We start from the raw sequence: 24,912 nt of genomic DNA, 5'->3' as shown, positions 1-24,912 counted from the left end.
GGGGCGGTCGGGAGGTTCCGGGCTCGTAAAATGACTCGGTGGGTTGTCACGCAGCGCTCCAGGTGCTCCCTGCCTGTAAACAATGAACAGGCGTGTTTATTGTTTCGCCGTAGCCGAGGGTATAGCTGGTTTCTATCAACCCTTCGTTTAAAAACCGTGTCAGGGGCTACTTAATGTGAATGTGCAATGTGACTGCTTTGTGGAGAACCTCTTTTTTCGTTAGTAGCCTTACAGTTGGACACCTGTGTCGGGGGATCTTTGCCGTAATACTCGACGGTAACACCTGGTTTACAACGCGAATTTTATTACTTGGGGGTGGGGTGGGGTTGGTTGTTTGCTTTTGTGTTTTTGTTTTAAAGGAATACTAACGTTTTAAGAATGTGTGTGCTAATAAAATGTTGATTTAGCTCGGAGCTCCTTGCTCTTCAGCCTGTTTAAACTAGTAGTTAATTGGGTATGTGGAAACATTCTGCGTGGAGTACATTTACTTGGGAATTCGCCTTTTTTTTTTTTACCAAAACCAGTAATCTTATTGGTTATTCTGAAGAAGTAGAAAATAAAAATTGAAATTGCAAGTAAAAAATGGCTTGCTCTCAGGAGCTGATAGGGTTGCATGTTCCAGTTTCATTGTTATTAATAACTTGCCCAAAGGTCTGTTTAGCTTTTGTGGCATTAGTATGTTAAATCATAATGACTTAAACTTAGTTTGTTTGCTTTAAAAGGTAAGGATAGAATAGGTTCTGCTTGAAAGTAGTACTACCAACCTCTCTCTAAGACTGTAAATGTATAATTTTTTTACCCCTTGTAATGTAAAATATAAGACATGCTTTCTTGCAAATTTTCTCATTCTCTAACAGACTTCCTGGTGAATATTTCTACTCTGCCAAGGTCCCATTTGTGAAATGGAGATTTACCACTTCCTTTATCACAAGAGGTGTTCATGAGGAAATGCCTAGATAGTACGTTTGTGGAAGTCTATGTACCCCAAAAGACATAAGTGGGGGTTCATCCTTGTCTTTGCCAGGTGCTTGTAGTGTATATACAATGTGTATTTGGCACCACCCCCACCGCCATGCTTCTGTGCGTAAAGGCCACTACCAGAGCATCTCATCACCTGCCATGAAAGCCAGAATTGTGCTGCAGCGGTACTAGGGTTTCGTTGAGGCTGGTTGATTCTGAAAGTAATTTTCAGATAAACAGGCTTATGAGGTATTGATGCGGTCTCATGCCATTCAGATGCTTCACATTCTCTGGAGACTGCCAAGGGGCTTTGTGCAAAGGTAAATTCTGCTGCACTGATTACAGGTGTCCCTGTGCTTCCTTCTGTTCTGACCAAGTCAGAATCTGTGTCTTCTCCTGCACTTCTGCTCTGCTGACTTACCCTAACACTGATTCAGTTGAATTGCAAGGGAGAGAGGATACTTGAGATGGTGGTAGTTGTCTGCTTCCCCCAAAAAGCAAATAATCCAGCAGTCTCCTCTGCAGGAATGTGAAAGTTAGCTTGTAAGTTGAGGTGCACCTAGTGTCTGCTAGCATTCTGGCTGAAATGTGTGCTTCTCTTTAATTGCCTTTAGGTTGTCTTATAAATGTATTCTTATTACTTGGGGGGGTTTATGTAACTACATGCTTAGTTCTTTCACTATATATCCCTTTGTACTTAGAAATCGATGTTTATGGGCTTCTGAAGAAGGAAAAAGGCTACTTAAAGTTTGGGCCCGGTAATGCTTGCAGCAAAGCTGATACTAAAAGCCTCCATGAATCTGAGTCCAGACAAAAATCTATGGTACCTAAATCAGAAACCTGCTGGGCAACCAGAAGTGTTTAAACTGGAACTAAGTGCTGTGTCTGCCTCTAAGGTTCTCTGCCATGTTTTGTCATTTTTAGATTTCCAAAATATTTTATAAACATGTCTCTTCGTTCCAGTTGTATATGAAAGTTTCATAAATTACAAGAATTAATATATGAAAGGTGGAGTGCTGTTAAACATGAGTGAACAAATTAGAGGGAGTTACTGTCCTCCACCCACCCCTGGTCTGTTAAAGTTCTGCTGTAATAAGTACATAGAATATTTCTAAATAAATTGGGTTGATCGTTTGTTTTGTGGGTTTTGTTCTGAAGAAATTAAGCTGTTGAACTAGTAGCCGGGTGTGTTTGGGTTTTTTTAAATCTAGTTTCACAGTAAATTTTAGATGCCTGTTCTTGAAAGTTGTGCTGGTTATCTCTGAAGATTATTTTCAAGTTCTGTTTAAGTCAGTTAAGCCTGTTTTGTTGCTTTGAAAAATTGAGTAAAGGTTTTTCCCTTTGAGTCTGAATTAACTTTAGAGCATCAGACAACCAGTGAATCACACCAAGCCCCTAAATTTTCTAAAAGTGATTTCTAACTGTGTGGTGTTCAGATGGCAAACCTTTTATCTTTACTGGAAATCTTGGTGCTATGAAAACCAGCTATTAATAGACCTACGCATAAATTCCTTCAAGGCTTTTCAGTTAACAGTGCCATTGTCAAGTACGTATTTTATCTAGTACTAACTTGATATATTTCAAACCTTATCAAATAAGGAATATGATGTAAGTTCTAGCATTTGTTTTCTTCAGAAATCAAGTAAGGGGAGAACTGATGGGGAAGGGAAAAAGAACAGGAAAGAAACTGAGCCAATATGTTATTTTTCAAGGTCTGCCTTTGCCCGGCCCATATGGGTAGCAGAGGCAGAAGGAGGAGTTGGGTAGCTACTGAAAGCTCACTCACGTAGCCTAGCTTTCCATGTGGGAAAATATTGCTGGGTGTCAAAAGCACGATATCAGCTATTGAGTTGCCAGTTAAAAACTAGGTTTATTGATGAAATGATGTGTGCTGATCAGTCAAGATCAGCTCCGGTGGAAACTAAACAGAGGTTTCCCTAGCTTGCAGTTTCAAAATCTTTCTATTGGGATGGACCAATTTAAACAGATCAACCTTAATCATTGTTTTGAATTTCAACTGGCATATGTCCAAGAAATCTGTTTTGCTCTTGTTTAAAACAAGTGCTCTCTGATGTTACCAATATCCCTCACCTTGAAATTAACTGTATTTCCACTTTCATTACTGGGGAATCGTTACTCTCTGGTCCCCGTTTCCTATGTTCTAAAATGAGCTCTTATTTGTTCTTAAAGTATGGCAGCGGCTGTTATGTCTTTTGAGCAGTATTTGCTGCAAGAGAATTAGAAGACTTCTTTGCTAATGCTTCTGCACTACTGATTTAAGCTTCCTCTAAACAAACAACTAATTTCATATACAAGCCAATGGAAGCATCATGGCTCTGGGATAAGTGAGCTAAGTGTAGAGAAAGATCACTTAGTGGAAATGCTTTCTCTATGATATGAAAAGATGTGTAAATAGCAGAGGTGAGACCTTATTTTTCATTAACCCCACAAATGCATGAGAGGTGCTTGCATTCAGAAAGCTACAATGTTTAGGCCTGCAAGTTTTGATTTTTAAAAACAAGAAGGAAACTCTGTCTTCAGTAGTAATGGAAATATCCTCCTGCCTTATTGACATCAGGATTTGGAGGCTACAGGTGGACTGACCAAGAGCATTTTAATGTTACATGTAGGGATTTCTTTTTGAGCTGCTATTGCCTATACCTCACTGCTTTTTGTCTCTATTTTTTTATGTATAAGTAGCTATACAAATGAAAGCTCCTATTTCAGCATAGCAAAGTGCATCCCCAAAATGAGATACTTGTTGATGTTTTGATTATAAGAATTAAAGCATAGCTAGGGTTATTTTTACCTTAGTTTAGGCATGTCATCACAGTTGTGGGGAATATCTTTTACTACTACTGAAACAGGAGCTGTAGATAATCTGAAAATAGCCAAGATTCTGCTTTGCTAACCATGCAAATCCAGGATAGCCAAATTCCTATTTGTTAACCATGAATAACCTGCTATCTAGGAATCTTTTCTAGAAAGCAAAACTTTTCTTGTGGCTAAAAAAAAGGAGATGGGCTTAAGGTTTTTTGCAAATATTTTGAACTTTAAAGTCAAATTGTACATAACGCCACAAGTAGTCACCCATGCAGCCCTACAGTTTCTCGATATGACAACATCAGTTTATATTTTCTTCCTAAAGCTATGATACCTTTCAAAGACCCCATGGAAAGTTTTATGAGTGTTGGTTGGGTGGTTTTGGTTTGGTGGTTTTGGTGGTTTTTTTGTTGGGGTTTTTTTGGAAGTGGATGGCACTCTGGAAAATGTACCTAATTCTAGCCATGTGAGTCATTTTGCAGCTGGCTTTTCTGCTAGGGTGTGTATTCAGTGTTTTTTTATGTCAGGAATAAAGTAACCAAATATTAGAATTTTATGTGAAATGAAGGAAACTCCCTTGCTGCGTAGTGGATGGTGTTCAAAGGTTGTAGAGTAAAATGATTTGACTATATGTAAAAACTTTCTCAAGTTTCATCTGTGTTACGCTTTGTTGGTGCACAGAACAGCCTGTGTGTTGCTCAATGGGCTTTCAAAGCAAAACTTATTGTGAAGAGGTCTCTGAAAGCATGGCTATGTAGTTTTTTTAAATTTTTATGCTTGCTTAGCTTTTGGGGTTGCTAGCATAACTTAGTTCCTGTGGAAATGTTGTGGTAGAGTTGTGATAAGACCTTGGTTCGTATTACAGTAATGTTCCAGAGAACTCGGAAATTGCGGAAAATAGAGTATCGTAGAGACAGTCATGGTCAGAAATACATTGAACTTTATGCAGTAATGATAAGGGATATCTAGTGCTAGCAGCAATACTGCTGAAATATTGAGAGCTCCATATTTCTGGTAATAGTAGCTTTTTTTTTTCCAATATTTCCTAATACAGGCTGAACAATGCAAGGGCTCCTACATTGACTTTATGTAATTTTAAGTCATTGCATTACTTTATTTTCACCTTTTTACAGTATGATTTGAAACAGTCAACATGGACTTTTCACGTCTACACACGTACACTCCTCCCCAATGTCTGCCAGAGAACACTGGCTATACATATGCACTCAGGTGAGAACTCTTTTCTTCTTGTAGAGAAACTATATGTTCTCTGAATGTTGTTAATTATGGAGAGTTTAGTTTTCATGGTAAGTAGCTGACTACTTTGAAGAAGCGTGCTTTATCTGGTCTGTTTTGAAAATAACTGCTGCGTCCTAAATGGAGGAAGGAATACATGCTGAACTAACAGGACAATGACTAAGATAATGACTCAGTGTTTATTAGTTGCTATGAATAACTAGTCTCCGCCTAGTTACAATTGCTGTTTTATTTCTACAAGTATGTCATCAAAATTATTAGATGTTTTCTGGTATGTCTTGTAACTTCTGTGTGTGTTTTCTTTTGTGACTTGGTGCCATTTTCACTTTAAAACACTGATTGATACGCACTCATTGCTACTAATGTGGAACTTGGCTGGAAGTGGCATATTGGTTACTTGTTTTAGCAAAACTGCTTGTTGTGTGAATCTAAAATCTGTATTCTAATGAACTTGCTATTTCTTGTATCTTTTTGTTAAACTGACCATTATTAGACTGTTCCTCAAATCACTTCAGTTTTCTAAAAATAACTGTGGTGTGCTTGCTAGTTTTTGTATTATGTATTCAAAATAAATGTTGTGATGCCCATTTGAGGTTTTTTAATATTACAAGAGCAGATTGTGGCTGCTGATTTCATCTATCTAGCTTTTCCTGTTGTTGAATTAGATGTCTTTTGAAGCAAGTATACATCAGTGAGCCTGAGTTATTGGTTTAGCTAATTCTAAATTTAGAAAAAAAAAAAATGTTCATTAGGATGCAGTATGAGATTGCTTTTCTATTTTGTGCCTGTAAATTGTTATTATGTATTTAATGTGTATTAAAATATAGTATTTTGGTTGGAGAATACGTGGCTACTTGCCAATAGAACAGAAGTTGGCAAAACTGTAGAATTAAGAGAACACTAGTTTAATATTCTTGATTTTGTGTACTCTAAAACTGTAGCATTGTCAGTTTTTGTTGGGGGTCATGGTTTGTTTTGGTTTTTTTGTGTTGTTTTTGTTTGTTTGTTTTTTAGCTATAGCCTGATGTCAGCAGTGTTGCAAAATGGGATATGTTTTATGTTGCATCAATTAAATTGCAACTCTTCCTAAATTTTTAGAAAAACATTGATAAAATGTTGGTTAAATACAAGTGGGTTTACTAATTTCAAGAAAAGGCATGCTGGACAATGAAGGATGATTTATGTGCCTTATAGCAGCCAGAAGATTCACTATTATATTGCTGGTTTAAGTAGCTCTATGTTGCAAATGTACCTTAGATTGGCTGAAATACTTTAACTCTTTTAAAGAGGATAACTTTCCCTACTGTGAGCAGTGCAAGTAGACTTTGATTCTTCAGGTTTAGATAGTGACTTGTTTATGTCTCTGTGAGCATATCTTTCTTAAAACAAGCTGTGAAATTGTCATCTAATTTGATTTCTTTTCCTTAGTTGTTGTATTTGTCTGAAATGATACTAGTATGTTCTACTGTACGGTCTTCTCCACAGCGACTAATCTTTCTCGCAGACAAGAGGGGGGAATAAGTAGGTCTTAGCAATCTTAATTTCTTAATACTAATACTCTTGGAAATACACATATAAAAAAAAAAGAAAAAAAAGAAAAAGTAAAGTTCAATGGCTTGCTTAAACTAATCTGGGGTTGAAACCCTCTGAGCTGGGTTTTTCTTCTTGCCCACTGTTTTGTCAGGTAAGAGTTTTGTTTCTCACTGAAACAAACAAGAATACAACAGGAGCAAAGATTAACCTGCCAGGAAAGGAAGATGCAGAATGATAAATCCTATTTGAAGTCTGGAGGATAGTTCATTATGACTTTGGGTTTTGTGTAGAAGACAATGGGAGTGCTTGATTTCCTACATAAAGATTGTCATTTTGCAAAACTGCGAACTTGTGAAGAGGCCTCTGTAGAAGGGGAGGGTTACATGTCTTGAAACTTTTCAGCCTCCCATTTTGCTGTTAAGCTGTATTACATATAGGTATTCAGAAATGGATAGAGCTGGATAAGCTGAAGTTTAATAACTGACTTAATGAAGGCAAGTATAGTTAAACTAGGTTGAAATGAATTCATTTTAATTCTTCCTTGTGTAGAAAGGAAGGATTAGCAAGCACTTTCTTTAAAATTTCCTCTTGAAAAATTCTGTAAAGCCCCAAATATTAAAATGATGGGGGGAAACTACTTGGTACACTGCCTGCTCTCAGGGTGTCAAGAGAATAAACTACAATCTTTTGAGCAGACCCTTGCTGTATGGCTGCTTGCTGAATCTGTGGAGAATGCCATGTATTATTGGTGTAGGTCTTCCAACCTTGGGTCAAGCAGTATTTGAAGAATCTGAGGAAAGGGTGAGTTAGGCAGAGTTGCTAATCAGAAATATTTTTGTGCTGAAGTTCATTCTTCCTCCTCTCTACCTCACCAGTATTTGTTTGCTTATATTTTGATCTGGCTTGTTCTGCCTTTGACAATTCAGTCTTTACAAAGTCTGTCCATGAGTTTCTTTAAAGAAATTAGCTTGTGTGTGTAGCACTGCAGAAAGTAGTATGGTGAAGTTAGATACCACAAAACTATTAATAGAGTTGGTTATGACCTATTAATAGAATTTATATTAATAGTCACTGAGATTACTGTGTGTTTTTAACTGTTTGTAGTTCTTCGTGGCCCCAAATCAGGAAAGTGTTAAACTGATATAGCTAAATAACCTTTATCCTCCTCAAAATGCAAGTCAAACTTGTGAATCTCACCCACTTGTCAACATAAAATTTACACCCCCCTCTTCAGGCTGATCTTTCCTTTTAGTCACCATCATCTTTTGAGTTGCATTGGTTTTGTCAATTCACATACCTTTAACACTTTTTCTTCACAAATATAGATTAAATTGATAAGAATTTGTTGTTTGGTTTTGTTGTTTTTTGGTTTTTTTCCCCCTGTGTCAGAGCATTAAATCAGGATGTAACTTTCTGCAAAATAGTTGAATAAAATCCTTTGGTTTTTTACATGTGTTCTGGGACTTATCGAAACAATGGCTAAACAGCTCAAGGTAGTGTCCTTGGTCAGTTAAAGTAATGCCCTGGTCAGAAAGCATATGAAAGTTCATATACTGATGATATGCCTGTGTCTGTGTTAGAAGATGTCTGTTTAGCTATAGTTCTCTAGGTGTATTGCATTTATCTATTATTATCTTGAATAATCAAGAACATTACTACCTGTTTCATTCCAAGGAATACTTGTAAAATAAATAACTCGAGGTCCTCCAGACAAAGCTATAGGTGTGCTAAAATTGGCAGACTTTGTTCTCATTCCACTTATAAAAATATAACTTGAAAATTAACCCACTGAAGTTTAGGACATTCTTATTCTGTAGAAGCTCATGTGAAGGAGGTATCAAGGTAATAATTAAGAAGCTGGAAACGTAAGACTAGATCCAGTCAGCAGATCTGCCAGTAGCCATGGGAGCTGTTTGTCAGGGGAAGGAACCAGAGTCTGCACTGTTTGTGTGGGTTATCTAGGAGTGTAGGCTAATTGCATCCCACCTTTAAGATGTTTTTTCATTAGCCATACATATTGCATAAAAGTACCATCAATGTACAGGTTCATTTCTGTCCTGTGGAAGGAAAGGCAGGGGGTTTTGTTTACTGTAGTCTCTTCTGTAGAAGAAAAAAGGCTGCCTTCCAAAGTGTGGAAAGTGAGATGGCAAGTTAGGAGGCTTCTAGATACAGTCCTGCCAACAGAGGACAGATAATTCGCTTTCAGTGTGAAGAGAATTATTATCCTGCATAAACAAGAGAGAAGCTGTCTTTTTGTTTAAAGAGGAAAAGATCCCATGATTATTATTTTTTTTTTTAGATAGTAGTGCCCAACTCCAAGCTATGTATTCAACCCGAATTGATACAAATGTTCATTGAGATACTTAATAACAGCAAGTGTTCATAAACAGAAACAAATTGAGGCTGGTCACAGCTGTCAGCTTGTCCTGTGTACTTTGTGTTCTTGTGAATTGACTGTAAGAAACATTGGGTGAAGATGAGGAAAAGCAAATGCATAGTGGCAAGTGTAAATAGCAAAACTGAGTTCTGAAACAACTGTTTAGGGAGGGACTCAATAGTAAACTATTGTGGCTCTGACCCTTTCAGAATGAGCAACAGGAGCTGTATTTAACTTGTCTTCTCACTTCACATCGGTCAGAATGCAAGCTATCTAAACTTAATATTTTTGAAAACTGTGAAAATTATATCCTTTTATACCTAACCAAATGTAGACTAAACCTGTTTTCACATGAGGCGGCTCCCATCTTATTTCCTATCCCCCTTCCACCCAAATGTAAGCAAGGATTAATAAGCATAATGTATATAGTAATGTATGCTGGGTTTGTCATAAGCTGAGCTTAGACTCCTGCCCTACGCAGGGTTGCACTGCTTGTGGCAGCATTAGCAGGGCAGACCCATAAGATCAAGCAGGTGTTGCTGAAGTCCTGCCATCAAATTTGTGCACCTCTGAGTGACAGAATAAGTTATTTTGGACAAGCTCTAGTCTGGTTTGGTGGGCTGAATGCTCATTTGATGCTAAAGCAGCTAGGTGTTTTCCTGCAGTGCATTGCCTGGGTTAGGGTGTTTTTTAGCTGAAAGAAACGCAGTTCATGTGCTCTGACACAGTCCCATCTTATGTGTTTTACTATGTGCATTGTGGAGCAATCAAGAAACTTGCTTCAAAAGCACCCACCCTGTCAGAATTAAATCATTACTGTAAGTGTAGCTACTGGGCCTTCTGATGTTAACTTATTTGTATGCCAAAGTAATACAATACGTATGATATTACTACTTTGTAATGTTCTGGGTTTTTAATTACTGTGTAAGAAATTTATTACCATTAAATTGTTTTTGCACAATTACATTTTATAGTAGCTGTTCATATGGTTTTTTTAAAGGGAAACCTTCCATTTCAAATACAGATTGCACACTAGAATCTACTCATTCAGATCTAATTTACTTTCTTGTTTTTCTTTGGGATTTTGGGGAGAAGGAGCTGCTTTAGTTAACAATACCTTGCTCAGCTCTTCTTTTTAAAAAAAAACCAAAAAACAAACAAACAAAAACCCTAGGAATATTAAAGTATCCAGAGCTGTAACAACAATTATCCCTGTGGTCCAGGAGGGAACAGACTCTGTAGGAAAGCTGGCCTAGAGCGCTCATAGTGCTGAGTGGTTCTAGGACCTGGCCTTCCCATGTGCAATACCCTGTAACAGCAAGCTCTGCTCAGTTACATGACTGAATGTTTCCTTTGATAAGTATTGTGCTTTAGGCTAAACTTCTGATATAGTAAATTTATTTCTTACTGACTCCTCTGTTTAATCTGTTTGTGTTTGCCTTGTGTTGCTGCTTTGTCTTCATTGTAAGTTTTCACAGAGGTTCTCAGAAAATCAAGTGCAGAAGTGTGGAGTAGAGTTCTGGGGTAATGATGTGAGGCTCGTCTACATGTAAACTTGCCTCTGTAGGATAAAACAGAAAAAAATGGATGAAAGACTCTAAACTTTTTTTTATTTGTTCAGAGTTAAATATTTCTAATGATTTGCATTAAATTAAGAAATCTTTTAAAAGCACTTTTTAAAAAGTAATGGTAGTTAAACTAATGTAGCTAAAGTAGGGAAGCCTTTAAGTATCTTAAAGGGGGGAAGTTCCTACTTGTTGGGAGATGGAAATTCAGAGTAGTGTGACATATGGATCTTTGGTTCTCAAAACAAGGAATTGGCAAATAAAAAATAATAAAAAAGACTCCTTTGACTATAAATGAATCTTTAACTTGCAACTTAGAGTGCAGCATGGTTTTTAATTTGCTGCTAGGCGTGGTGAAGAAACTGTGTCATGAATGGCTTCCTCTCAAATTGGTCCCAAAAGAACTATGTGTCTGAGGCTGAGGCTGTATAACGGATACTTGCTCTGGCTCAACTTCAAATGTGGTTTCCATGGTGGTTGTTTCTTTCTAACTGTGACTTGCTTTCAGTTGTTAAACTTTTCAATATGAATTGCTTAAGAGAACCTTGAATATCTATGTAGTTTTAAGTTGTTTGGGTTATGTGCCATATCTTGTGGGAACTGCTTCAGAACCCTGGATAAACTGCTTTTAATGGAAACTTAGTCTAGTTTGAAGAGCATGTTTGTTACTGGGGGAATTTTCTCTTAAACTCTGCTAACTTTGCTGTTCTTATTTTGTTGCAGTTCAAGTTACTCTTCATCTGCTTTGGATTTTGAGACTGAAAACAAAATAGATCCAGTATTTGATTCACCAAGAATGTCACGGCGTAGTTTACGGTTAGCTGCTGCAAGATTTAATAAATCAGATGATGCACAAAATGATATCCCTCATGACAGCTCTTATGCCGGAAACATGTCCTTCAGAGAACAGTCTTATAAGTAAGCATTTTTTATCATCACAAGTTAATTTATCATTTGGAGTCTCGAAACTTCCTGTTTGAACACAGTAGTACAAACATAGGTTACCTGCTGGTTTATTCTTTGTTCTCAGTGTTTACTGCCATACTTTGAAAATTATGTTCAGTGTGTGGTTTGCAATGAAGTCTTTGCAAGAGTATAGATGGTTGAATGAGGATTTTCTTTAAAACCTGATTTGAGTTGTCTAGTCACGTTGGTATTAAAATACCTTGACTGTTGGGGTTTTTTCATTTAAAATGAGAGATGAAGAGAAATTTGCATCTTTAGTTCTATGTCTTATTTGTCTTTGCTTTGTTTCCTAGGATGCTGAAGCAATGCAAAAGTACAAATAAACAATCTGGCAGTGTAAGACACACACCAAGGAAAAATCTATCCAGCTCTTCCATTTTTAGCCAAAGCAGTTTCAATAGCCATGCCAGTGATGCATCAATGGTATCCACTGTATTGGATGAATCTTTGATTCGGGAGCAGACAGAAGTTGATCATTTCTGGGGTAGGTAATCATTGCTATCGCTCGTATCAGACTGTGAAAACTGCTTGTGGTTTGGTGTGTATAAACATATGTCCACATCTTCCCTCTTTTCCCCATCCATTTTTCCATCCTGCCCTCAAATGTGTGCATGTACTTACTCTTTTGCTGTAGATGTCTGCTTGCTAAGATGCCTACTGGAAATTCAGTCCAGTGTGTAAACTTGATTCATGGGCATCGTCAGCATCAGGACATGTTGCACAGTCAATATGCCAGGCAAATGTATACGATTTTGTGATGCAACACTATAGACTTGTATAGATGCAATTATCTGTTATCATTATGTTCTTCAAAATGTGCATAGAATACTGTATCTAAAGAATGGTAAACATGTAACTTGTCTTTGAAAAGCCAAAGGAAAAGCATTTTCTTGGTTGTTTATAGTCAAGTGTGTTTCAACTTACTTTAATCTGAAAGTTGCAAAGTAGTGGCTGTCTGGTTTCTTTTTGCAAGTATGTACAAGTATGTTTTTCTGGAACCTAATTTTTCACTGAAGAGGAAAATACGGGAGTTGTCTACATAAAGTATTGTCTATGTAAAATGTTGTGTAGGAGAAGATCAACTTATTATATCTCCTGATTCAGACTATTTGTTTCTAGTTGGTATGCTTGTGACCTTCCCAGAGTCCTAATGTAAAGAATTGTTTCAATCTTAGTAGAACACCTTCTCAACTTTAGATTACCTGGCTCTTAAAACAGAATCTTAAAATACAGTAGTACCAAAGTAGTTACCAAGCAACAGAAACAGCGTAAGCTTGTAATTAGCTGCTTTAAAGTCACATGGGAGCTAAGAAAAGGTGTAGCTGTCATTCATGTTATATTGTGTGCCGCTTCTGTGGTAGAATGCTTTTCACTAACTGTTACCCTACTACATTAATGTCTGAATATATGGATCTATTCATGTGGTGGACTGCAAAATATGTTAAATACTAATCATAAAGTGGCTTTTCTTTGTGGTCTTAAAATTAGTGGGACTTTAAATTTGAGTTCATGTCAGATATCATAGTTGATTATGGGACTTCCTTATATTTGGGACCAAATCTTTTTTTTTTTTTTTTTCCTTTGAAGGTCTTGATGATGAAGGTGACCCTAAAGGTAACTACACTTTCCTTTTCCTTCCACATGCATTCTGTTTAATGGTAATTAGCGATGGCAATACTGATGTCAATGCACTGAATGTTTTACTCTTGGTTTGCTAGGTAGCGATACTACACCAATGCAGGGAAATGGTGATATCGCAACAGCAGAAACGCCAACCGCAATGATCAATGGCTACACTTGCAGTGACTGCAGCATGCTTTCTGATCGGAAGGAGGTTCTTACAGCATACTCGGCTTCTCATGTGCCATCTTCCAGAATTTACTCTAGGGATAGGAGCCAGAAACATGCATCTAGTAAGTTACTTTTTCTTGTGTTTTACCTAGATAGCAGCATGGTATATAGTTTAGTTGATGCATTTTCCATGTAGTGTTATTTAAACACTTTTCCTACTCTGCCAAATTTACCAGTAACTAAATTCTAGAGATCAGCTTCTATGAAATACCTTTTTTCTATATCTGTTGAAACTTTATGTACTTGTCAGCTTCTTATGTATAATTATCAACTTTTTTTTTCCAATGCTGCTGTAGGAATTAAACAATTTCAAAATGAAAATCCATGGTATCTTAAAAAGTTACATTTCCAAACTGATTTGGAACACAATGGGCTGTTCCAACCAGCAATGATCGTAAGAGTCTCCTAATCTGGTATTGCATCTATATGTGTCTGTTTATGAGGTTTTTGGTCAGGGTTTTCAGATAGAAACTTCTTTGCGGTCCAGTTGTGTTGTTGTTTGGTTTTGTTTTGTTTTTTTTCTTACAGGAACTTTCAAGGTTTAGCAGAATTGTTACTTTGTAGTGCTTCTGTTATCCAAGAAATCTGAGATACCTTCCTACTTTCTGCTTTGGTTTTTTTTCCTCATTTAACCTTGCAGCTTATCAGAGTGTTTTTAGAAGCTAAACTTCAACTAATTTTAAAAATGGAACTCCAAAGGGAAAAACTTATTCCAAATAGACTTCCTAGTGACTACATTCTTAAAGCTCAAAACCAAATGAATCTGCTGTAAATAAGGTTCTGACTTTCCAAGGCAATCTCTATTCTATGGATGGTTGTCCTCCCTGTCTTGACTGTGTCTGCCTGCATCTTGCATAGTATCTTGAATTTCTTGATTGTTGGTAGTTCTCAGTTATCATGAAGAAGTTTGTTTCTTGAGTGGCCTTGAATTAGAAAGGAACCAATTTTGGGATTCTGTAGGTGTGTTACTCTTGAATGAGTTCAGTATGTTTTCAGTAGCAAGGAATCAGTTTGTTTGGACTATAGGGTGTGACTTTAAATGCCTTGAGGCAAGTATTTCTTCTTGGTAAATGTGTAGCACAGATAGGAGTTCTGTTGGCTTAGTGTAATGAACTAAAATTGACATAGTATGAAAGCTGTTTTCTGTGCTCCTGAGTCTGTATTCACAGGCGAATTTTACAAGGAACTCATCTCAGTACATTCCTTTGAACTTGAATCCGGTAGTTTGGGTCAAACGTGGGGAGGGTGGGGAAAGGGGCACACAGTCATGGCAGGTTCTTGGAATGTGACTGATTCTAGGAAAGCAGCAGTATGGGGAACTGCAGCTTTGTTCCTGTGGCTCTGAAGAAGTGTGTGTCTCTAGCACTTGAGGCAGCCCACTGCGGTGACTTCCTCCAATGTAAAGGCAGAGAAGGTGAAAAGTCCTCACCCTTTCAAATCCAAAATAAGAACGTAGTTTTTCTCTTTGGAGCTGTGACCCACAAAATCAGTATCAACAGCTCTCATCACTGAGAAATCCTGAGTTCTGTAAGCAAGGAATTCATTGCTATTTAGAGTTCTTAATTCTCACAAAGAAAAGGTATTCTTGCTGAAGTCATACATTCTGTCTTGAATGCGTTTTCCCTAGGATGTGTGGTTCTTAAAAAAGCTTTGCTGTAATATCTAGCGCATCCAGACTCTTCAAACCACGCTTGCTTAAGTTTCATACTCCTGGCTTTCCATGCTTTGTCCTCACTCTTCCACAAGCTAATGGTCACCAGAGAATAGCAGTACATCTTTATGCAGGTGAATAATTTGTGTTCACACTGTTTTTTTTCAATAGGAGGAACCTATTTCTACATGAGTAAGATTCTGCGATTTGTCAAACATGCTGCAGCATCTTTTGCATCACTATTAGTGCAACTATTTCAAATGGTTTTGCTGAAGCTGGGTTATGAATTTAAAGGTACCTTTTCAGTTGTCTTCCTTGGTCTCCACACAAAGCCAGATTGTGTGTGTTGGGTTTATTTTTTCCTTGTGGACTTCATCTTTGGCACTATGGTGTTCTTTTTCTATAGTCTTTTGACTGGCTCCTATCTTTATCACTTTTTCCTCTCAGTTGTGCTACCCTTTTCATACTTTCCTCCTGTTTTGGAACAGGATTCACACATGAGATCTGTGTTACAGTTAAGATTCACATGTTGATTTTTACTAGGAAGTCGTAGAAGGTAATGTTTAGATGGAGAAACTTAAGTTGATTTTTTTAAAACTGTTTGGTGTGATAGTGTCAAATCCTCACTTTCCAATGTCTTTAGGTTTGGACTATCTTGTTACCCTTAAGCCCACTGTGCACTTAAAGCTTGACTAGATCAGTCTTGCAAAACTAAAACTGCCATCATCACTCTGCACTACTCTAAAGCACATCTTGTTTCTCCGAAAAATGTTTGATTCTTCTTCGGTGCTTTCTCTTCTATAATACGTACTGTACAAGTGAAGTTAAATTGCCATAGGCAGAAGGTAACTGATTTTTGTGTGTGAATAAAACTTTGTTCTCTCCTGTTCTCTCTGCCTCAGTGCCTTATAACTTGCTAATGCTCTCTTCTTAGTCTTTTAAGATCTCTGGTAAAACCAGCACAAGGATGTAACGGCCTATTTGACAGAATGATGGGCATAGGGGCTCAAGATTTGATGAGCTGTTACTTAGGGGCTTTTTTACTAACTTTGCTATCTGAAAAGAAGCAGAAAGACTTTTGAACAAAAAGGCCCCGCTGTTATTTATAGAAGGAAAAAAAAGATTGCACAGAGTAGGCTTCTTCCTTGATCATTTTTCAGGTTTCCTGTGAGTAACGTGGCTTTAATAGTGAACTAAACCAGTTTAGCTAAAATCTGCATATGTGATAGCTAAAATGTGCCTATATGAAAAGCTTTGAACTTGAGAGTTACATTACATGTATGCTTTTTGAATGTGTTGCAGCTCACTCAGACTACTGTGGAAGCATGAATGTAAAGGAGTTCTACAGAGAAGATAGCCGTCTTGGTGTAAATGAGGAATCAATATGTAAGTATAATGATTGATGTTGTCTTTTAGCTTTGAGCTGTACACCAGGTTGTTGCTATAATAGTAGTATCAGATACCCCATGACTTTACAGAAGCTACAAAGTAAACGTTTGTTTTGCAACTTAGTTGTATGGGGGAGAATGGCAATTGCCTGGTGTAATGTAGTATTTCCCCAAGCAAGTTTTATTCCACTGAAGTTTGCTTAGCGGTTTTTGGTTTGATAACTGATGTTATGAAATAGACTTGTTCAAGTTATCTTGTAACAATCTTAATTTGATCCTGGCTTTGTCCCATTAACTGACTGTTACCACAACCAACAGGTGATGACTGTAAGGGGAAGAAACATCTTGAAATATACACCACAGACCACATGCAATCCTCATGGGCTAAAAGGGTAGCAAGGACCATTTGGCACACCTTTTATTATGCAGGTTGACTTGGACCTTTTTTTCTTTTGCTTTTATTTTGCATCGCAATCTCACAATGTTAATCATACATATTGTTGGGGGGGGTTACCTTCATCTATCAAAGTAGATTAAAAGCGTAAAGTGTCTAGAAGATTAATTTAACACCTTTTCTGCTTGACTTCTTTCTCTGATACTGCCTTTTGTACAAGCTTGGCAGACTGCTTACCTGTTAGTAAAAACAAGGTGTAGGGCCAGCATACATCTTGTATGTTAGAAAGAACAAGTCAGATTGTTAATTTATTGCACTTTGGGGAAGTCTGTACGCTCAATAGGTTGAAAAGCTGCCATTAAATGAAAGCAAGGTATGAGATATTGGTATACAGATTATTTGAATAAAGGGGTTTTAACATTTTATTTTTGTTCTAGTGATAGTCAATTTTTACAGGACTCTTATATAGGGATAAAATCTTCCCTATGAGATGAGCGTTCCCTAGCTTGAATGACAGAGGCATCAAGAATCTGTTGAGTGCTCTTTATTCAGCAAAGGAAAATGATTTGAGACACTTCAGTCACCTAAATGCTTTGCAAAATATTGGGTTGGTATATCTATAATCCCTCAGATTAACCCAGACATATCTGCTAATCTAAAAAGTAGGATTACTTTCTAAATGTATACTACGTAGTTTGTTCTGTAGAACGAACAGTCCTAGTCTTGGATATAGTAAATGTTGGCTTCAGTGGGCTTTGTTACAGCATTTTGTTATAGTGTATTGTTTTTTTGTTGTTGGTTTTGTTCTTTTTAAGAGACTCAAAACTGACATACTGAAGATCCTTGGGAACATTCAGTTTAATGAAAATTTACTGCTTGTAACTTTTAGTAGGGAATATTTTGTATTATTTATCAGTATTTCTTAGACATCATTATTTAATTCTTTCACTAGGATTTAAAATTTTTAATTGTTCCTTCTGCTACGCATGAACCTAGATAATGAACTCGATGTATAGTACGGATCGAATAAGATGCTTTTAAAGTAACGATGTCCATAGAGGTTGTTATGGTAGTACTTTTTTTGCTATTCTCTGTTATACTTGGCATGGCACTGTTAGATAAACGTGCTACAAAACGTAAACTTTGACTTTTGAAAAACTGATATTCTTACTGCACAGATGCTGTTGATCATTCTGTTTATCTCTATACGTGAGAATTATGTTTCTAAATTGTCTTGGTTTTACTTGGCTTCATATTTATTAGTGGCTTGCTTTGCTTTTAAATAGTGAAGAACCAAGTTTGTAGATTACTGAAAGGTATGTTTTAAAATTATACAGAACATGTAATGGGCAGGGGATTGAGTCTGGTTTACTGCATCTACTGCAGAAGAACCTTAAGCTGATTTATGTATGTTACCACATAGAGTTAATTTGTTATAATCTAGGTTACTTTATGCTTCATGCGTTGCAAACAGTGGGAGCAACAGGATGGCTTGTGTCTCAGAAGGTGTTGTCTCTACTTTGGCTGGCCATTCTTTCTCCAGGTTACTATCCTAATCTGTGTGTGTGTTGACTGTTTCTTTTGATAAAACTAGGAATCTGCAGTACATGGCTAATACTAATTCAACTATGCTTATGCTGTAGCTTTTGTACATTGAAATGCATGTGCTGCTTTACTTTCTTTATTGACCAAAATAGGCTTAATGAGAGGGTATATTTCTGTTCACAGGCATAATGGGAGACTAACCAGACTGTTTCATGAGGGAATGAGTGTGTGAATAGCACAGAATATGGGGTGTCAAGAATAATGGGGTGTGGTTGGTTTGGTAGTCACTTCCTATATTGGTATTCCTCTTGGCAAAAACTGGTGCTGCTAATCTGTGCATTTCTTGAAACATACTGAGGTCTTCAGTGCATGGTAACTTGGATTCAAATATTAATAATACTGAATTTCTGGCAAGGTAGCATTGTTATAACAAATGAGCATTTCATCTTTTTGCATGGCTATTGGTTTTGTTGAGTAGCTGATGTTATAATGCTGTCATACTTGTGATAATCTAGATGTTAACAAGCTGCATGTTGCCTGTACTCATGCATTTCTCTGCTGCGCAAAGTATTCTTGGCCACAGTTGCATGTTCCTCTGCTTGGTTTCTTTGAACATGTGCCACAGTAATTACATTTCACACTACTGCTTTTTGTTTTCTAGGGAGGGCAGCTTCTGGCATGTTCAGGTTGCTTGGAACAGGGTGGTATCAACTTGTTGCTCTGATGTCTTTGCTCAAGGTGTTTCTTCTAAGAAGGTGTGTATCCTTTGAAAAAAATTGTTTTGTGAGCAAATTATTTACCCGGTTATAAAACAATAAAATATGATAAATGTATTATTTCTTGTAAACTTTCCTCTCTCTCTCTCTAGATGCCTTCCAAAGATCTACAAGCTGTTACTGTTTCTTATCCCACTCCTGTTTCTACTAGGTATGTTATAATACAAATCGGTGTTTTAATTTCATAGAGCTCTTTAGACAAAGAGAGTTGGTGAGTAAGTAAATGCACTGAAGTCCTTTTTTTTTTTTTTTAACCTCCCTTCATAGGAATAGTAATGAGGTCATAAAAAGTAGGCTGCTTACTGACTGCTTTGATTGTTGTCAATATTCATAAAAGTGTCGTTAAGTTCTTTTACCAACTCATCCTAAGTCTTTCCTTTGCTCTAGACCATGCTTTAGTTGCTTAAAATACTGCTCTTTAGACTGGTTAGTTGACAATATTCCAGGCCAGCTGTCTACTTTGAAATAAACATATTCAGTTTAAAACATTCACTGAAAGTGCTGGGCCATTTCTGAAAAGCAGTTTCATGTCTTTGTGTCCTAAAAAACTTGTAGCTATTTTGGGGAGAAGATGAAGCTTCTCAGAAACTTAGTGCAGATTCAAAATCCTCTGTACTAGGAAGAATAAGAAAGTAAGAAGTTACCCTGTGTGCAAAATGCTGCTACTTCTCACTTAAGATATTGCAAAAATAAGTGTAATCTTTGTGAAATGCTAGATTGTTTTCATGGAAGCCTAGGTTTCCTCCAACTTTTATTAGATATTATGCAATGTGGTATGTAGTAAGTAGGGTATAAGGCAAGATATTTTCCATTGAGACAAAAAGCAGTATTTCCATCTGCCTTCAGTAAGCATGGCCTGTCTTAATCAGTAAATGAGATCTATGTGCCAGGGAAACAGTAGTATGAGATTAAAGATATACAAAGTTGTCTGCCGTACAACTGCGTGAGTGATACTGATGATGGATCTTCTTTAATATTCTGGAATGCTTGACTTAACAATTTTAAAGCTGGCTCATGCTGATTTTTTTAGACTGGAGTAGTGTCCACTGTGAAGGCTACTTTGCAAACTTAAGGTAGCTTTTGTCCTTAAGTAGGAAGACAAATTGTAGATATAAGCAGTCTTAAGGGAGAATTCTCTTGAACGCCATTTTTGCTTTTTGTTTCTGATCTAGGTATATGGTTCTGGGGGTTTGATGGCTTCATTTCATCGTTGAACTGGACGAGAATTGATAGAATACAGAGAATAGATGACTCTGTTCCTGAACCACAGGATGATTTTTTTCACTCTGTGCACCCCCCAAAGGTAAGGGACAACAATCTAGGGAAGAACTTCTGTATCTTTTTAAGACTTCTTGCCTCCCATGTCTTCAATATTTTGCAATAACTATTTGACAGACAAGGGTAATGTAAATAAATGTCTTGATTTTTATATATTAAAAATCTTTTTGCCTTAGGATACCATAAATACCTTTGATTCTGGTCGTATAACTGAGCTGGAAAAGCAAATGGCCTTCGTGTCTGACAGATGCCATCACCATGATGAAGAATATAGCAAAGTAATGCTCCTACTCCATAATCTTCAAGATCAGGTTGCCCAGATGAGTGACAAAAGTGAAACATTGAAACTAATAAAAAATGTGATCGGTCAACATCTTAAAGATATGAAGCTGGAGGAAAAGGTAAGACAGTTATTGATGCTTTCTGATCCTGATCAAAGTATTCTGTTTTAATAATGCAGATTATTAGCAATTGGAATTTAGCATTCTTTTTCTGTTACAGAATTAACTGATAGGTAGTAAATGCTAGGGAGTAGTCATTAGCATTTGTTCCTCCTTTGTTATTGCTGACAGAATTAATTCCAGACAGTTGGTCTAAAGTAGAGTCTTACATTGCTGAAAAGCAGCTGGATTTATCCTGTTTTCCTACAGAGAAAGAAGACTATAGGAAGGACTAGTGACAAAGAAGGGGTTTTGTGGTAAACTTCCCTGTATATAACCCCTACTACTGCTGAATCAGGCCTTTACATTTATTACAGATTCTATAATTTCTCACACTACATGCAGGATAAATCACTTAAGCACTTACAGAATGAAATAAAAATTATGCTTTGTAGAAAATATCAATTATGCTATTTGTACTCCAAAAGAAAATACACCACCTCTTTCTTCCCTGTTTTCTAAGACTGACTTCCTGGCTTTACATCAAGAACATGAGTTGCGCATCCTGACACTGGAAGACCTTCTTGGAAAACTCTCTGCTGAATCCGAGGTACTGGAAGTTAGCTTTGCTAACTCGGTCTAATTGTAACCTGTTGATAAAAGAGACTTAAGTTTTTTGTTGGCCATCCCAAACCCCAGTTTGCTTTACTCTAGCTACTATAGTTCTTTAAATCTCAGAAACTTGTTTGTGTTTTTGCTCTCCCTTCTTGGAGGGGGTTTCAGTCCAAAGATTAAAAATTATTCACTTGACCAGTGAGGCAGGTTCTATTTGGAATAAAATCTGACTATAGAGGCACAAACATGCGTGTGGGGAACAGAGTCCTGTATAGTAGATGGTGCTAAAATCTCTCATTTTCTTTTAACATTCTTTATCTTCTTTCTGTCACTTGTGTTTCTTTGTTAAAACTAAATTTTGTATTTTTTAGGACATCCAGAAGGAGCTTGACATAGCGAAAGCAAAAACAGTGAGGTATAAGCACTTTTCAAATATTTTGCTTTTTCAATCCTGATGCTAATCAATGGTGATATACATGTTCTTCTTTGAAATACGACAATCCTTTTTCTTTGTGTCAGTTAACTGATCTTAAGAGTTTGTATTGTCAGCAGGAGTACTTCTTTCTACAGTAGACTTTAACTCTGATGCTGAACATTAGTACAAGGCCCACTTCCAGTGTGTGAGCAGTCCTACAACTACATTTTTTTACTAGAGAAAGCTATTTATATAGAGGAGGAGAATGAGTGACTTCTCATTGTCTTATAAATGCATTAGAATATTTCCTCAAATTGCTCAGTGAAGTATACAGTAACTGCTTTTGATAGGCTTTATATTTAAATTCTTGAATTGTATCAATTCTAACCTTTGTCTCTGTTTTTGGTTTGCCAGCTATGCTACTTTCCACTCATGTACTGTGTAATACCAGGATAAAAACTGCAGCACTTCATAAAGTAGTTTCCCTGTTGGGAAGAGGAAGAGAAACAATTATTTGCTGAATTGCATTTAAATTGGATCTAAATGTAAAATGGCTTTAGAATGACGGCTGATACCTTTTTTCCATAGCATGCACTGAACACTGATCTATATTGGTCGTATGTGACCTGCTACTTAAGCTCAACTTGACACCTGCCTCTAAAGTTACTCTGGTTTAAGTAGGGTAACCTGAAACTTGCTCTAACTAGTGGCAAACTCATGCAAATAAAGTTTGACTAGTTTGCCAGAAACCTTAGATTCCCCAAAATCTATATATGTTTGAGTTATTAACTTGTCAGCCTGATGATGTTCTAAAGTCATCACTGCTGGATTTGTCCACAACTTCAAAATACTTTGCTTTGAATATATTAATCCTAAGTATGCCCTAAATAACATCTTCAAGGAACTGCAAGCTCACAGCACCTATCATGGTGAATAACTGAACTAGGAAAGCACTTTGCATTAGACAAGTATGTTCTCACACTTTTCGAAATTGATGGAATGATTCAAACTACTCTTTCCTAATTATTGATTCCTTGTTTTTGTCAGAGACAATGATGAACACGGTCAACTTTTGGACAAAGTTAAAAAGCTAGAACTAGAGTTGTCTCAGATGAAATCGGAGCTGTTAACTGGGGAAAGCATGAAGACGAGTTGTGAGAAAATAGATGTCATTCATGAAAAAGTAGGTTCTGTAACTGTCCCAGTAAAACTTGGTACTACTTGATCACTAACTTTCTTGAAATGCACTGTAGTAAGTAATGTGGGGGTAGTATTCATTTGCAAGAATGGTAGTTTTCTATGTAGTGGTACTGTAAATTTTTTTCCGTTAGTGCATAACACTTTACTAGACAGGAGTTCGTGGCTTGTTTTCTACAATGGCAGGGCTTTTTGCATTTAACATGTGATGCAATAGCACTTTTCTATACAGTACTTTCCTGTTCTTACCAATGTATTTTGCTAACCCATGGAAATGTGGAAAAGAAACTTATGTAAAAGCAAGTTAGGTTTGTTGTCTGAGAGTTGTTTTAAAAAATCATGCTTAAGTTCTTCTGAAGCCTTTTTTAAGGTCTGACTAGAATGTAGCCAACAAAACACAACAGTAAGTATTGATACGGGATTATCGACTTTGACTAAAACACCATCTTGTGATAACACTCAAATATGATCTAGCTATTTTATACGGAACCAAAGCACACCATAAGTAAGTGATCAAGAGACTTGCTTAACTAGGCCTAACAAGTATACTGCTCCCCTTAGAGTTGCTATGGTGCCTTCTTTGAACTGTTGCAGTCAACTTTTTTTATTCTGAAGTGTTAGACCACTGATGTAAACTGCATAGTTTGCTAGGCCTTTGCGATTTCCCATGTGTTCTGCACACCTGACTAGTCTGTTATTCCAATGTAAGTCAATGTAGTTAAAGCACATGTGAAAACTAGACTTCTGTGTAGTCCTGAATGTATGTATTGATTTCACATGTTCCTGTTATAGATAGATAGAAATTATTAGTCTTTATAAACCATTAATACTATCATAATTGTTAATGGCTTCTACTAGGTAGATGCCCAGGTCAGAGAATCTGTGAAGCTAATGCTTTTTGGTGATCAACAAGAAGACTTTCCTGAATCACTTCTCCAATGGCTGACGTCCAATTTTGTGAGCAAAAGCGATCTGCAGACTTTGCTGCGTGATCTAGAGTTGCAGATCCTCAAGAATATTACTCTCCATATGTCTGTTACAAACAAAAAACTAACATCTGAAGTAGTAACAAATGCTGTGACTAATGCAGGGATTTCTGGAATCACGGAAGCGGTGAGTGAGTTCAAGGTCTCAAAAGTTCAACTGAAACTATAGAGTCCTTCTATAGGCATTTTGTGGAGCATAACTGTCAATATAAATGTTAATGATTTTAAGAGATGTTGGGAACATTAATTGAAATGGGAAGAATGACAGAAAATGCTTTATCAGGTGTATGCATATAGCACTGGTTGTTGCAGGTTGTGAACATTTTGTGTTTTTTTTTTTTCAAAGTACACTATCTTGAAAATTGAAGAATTCGCAAGAAACAAGTATACCAAAGAAATGCAGCTCAGGGTCTTGGGAAGGTGGGGGAAAGAATGCAACTTTTGAAGAAAACACTAGTCAAGATGCAGTATGAATTTGTATTTTAAGACAGACAACCATGCATTAAAAATGGCCTCTGTCTTGACAGAGGCTTTAAAAGACTTGTGATGGAGTGCAGCATCTCAAAGAAGCTTGCAACTTCACAGGTGTGTATGTATCAATCGTTTTATCACTTGATATTAAAATCTTTCTCTTTCCGTTCTCCTCTCCTATGTGTACATCTGTAGCAAGCCCAAATTATTGTAAACAATGCACTGAAACTCTACTCTCAAGACAAGACTGGTATGGTGGATTTCGCCTTGGAATCTGGAGGTAAATAGTAGAGGAAACACCACTTCTACTATTCATGTTATTTATATTTATTCATGTTATTTACTAAAAAATCTTAAAATGAAGACTATAGGTTAGTAGAGTATCCTTGTGTGTTGCCTGATCATCAGACTATTGCAATCTATGCCTGTTCTTTACAGAGTTATACATCAGCCTAGGTATGCATGGATAGGGATAGAATAGTTC

The 24,912-nt window shown here is 36.8% G+C and overlaps 1 protein-coding gene across 15 annotated transcripts in view; it reads left to right on the top strand.

Moving 5' to 3' along the window:
• Positions 1–24,912, top strand: part of SUN1 (Sad1 and UNC84 domain containing 1) — a 35,865-nt gene that overhangs the window by 6,714 nt on the left and 4,239 nt on the right. For 5 of the 15 annotated variants that reach the window (XM_075058482.1, XM_075058483.1, XM_075058487.1 and 2 more), the window contains 18 exons: positions 4,917–5,013; positions 11,239–11,433; positions 11,775–11,965; positions 13,069–13,095; positions 13,200–13,394; positions 15,155–15,277; positions 16,286–16,369; positions 16,690–16,800; positions 18,210–18,308; positions 18,972–19,065; positions 19,179–19,237; positions 20,259–20,389; positions 20,541–20,765; positions 21,268–21,354; positions 21,731–21,774; positions 22,822–22,961; positions 23,834–24,084; positions 24,624–24,708. In XM_075058482.1, coding sequence (XP_074914583.1) covers positions 4,937–5,013; positions 11,239–11,433; positions 11,775–11,965; positions 13,069–13,095; positions 13,200–13,394; positions 15,155–15,277; positions 16,286–16,369; positions 16,690–16,800; positions 18,210–18,308; positions 18,972–19,065; positions 19,179–19,237; positions 20,259–20,389; positions 20,541–20,765; positions 21,268–21,354; positions 21,731–21,774; positions 22,822–22,961; positions 23,834–24,084; positions 24,624–24,708 — 2,218 coding nt within the window. In that variant the 5' untranslated portion in view covers positions 4,917–4,936. Of the gene's footprint in view, positions 1–27; positions 277–4,916; positions 5,014–11,238; positions 11,434–11,774; positions 11,966–13,068; positions 13,096–13,199; positions 13,395–15,154; positions 15,278–16,285; positions 16,370–16,689; positions 16,801–18,209; positions 18,309–18,971; positions 19,066–19,178; positions 19,238–20,258; positions 20,390–20,540; positions 20,766–21,267; positions 21,355–21,730; positions 21,775–22,821; positions 22,962–23,833; positions 24,085–24,303; positions 24,709–24,912 lie in introns of those variants that run through there. The other 10 variants (XR_012654546.1, XR_012654545.1, XM_075058488.1 and 7 more) reach the window with 10 other exon arrangements.

Source organism: Buteo buteo, chromosome 27 (assembly GCF_964188355.1).
Source record: "Buteo buteo chromosome 27, bButBut1.hap1.1, whole genome shotgun sequence".
NCBI classification, from domain to species: Eukaryota; Metazoa; Chordata; class Aves; order Accipitriformes; family Accipitridae; genus Buteo; species Buteo buteo.
The sequence above is the reverse complement of the archived record's forward strand: the minus strand, read 5'-3'. Positions and strand labels throughout refer to the sequence as shown.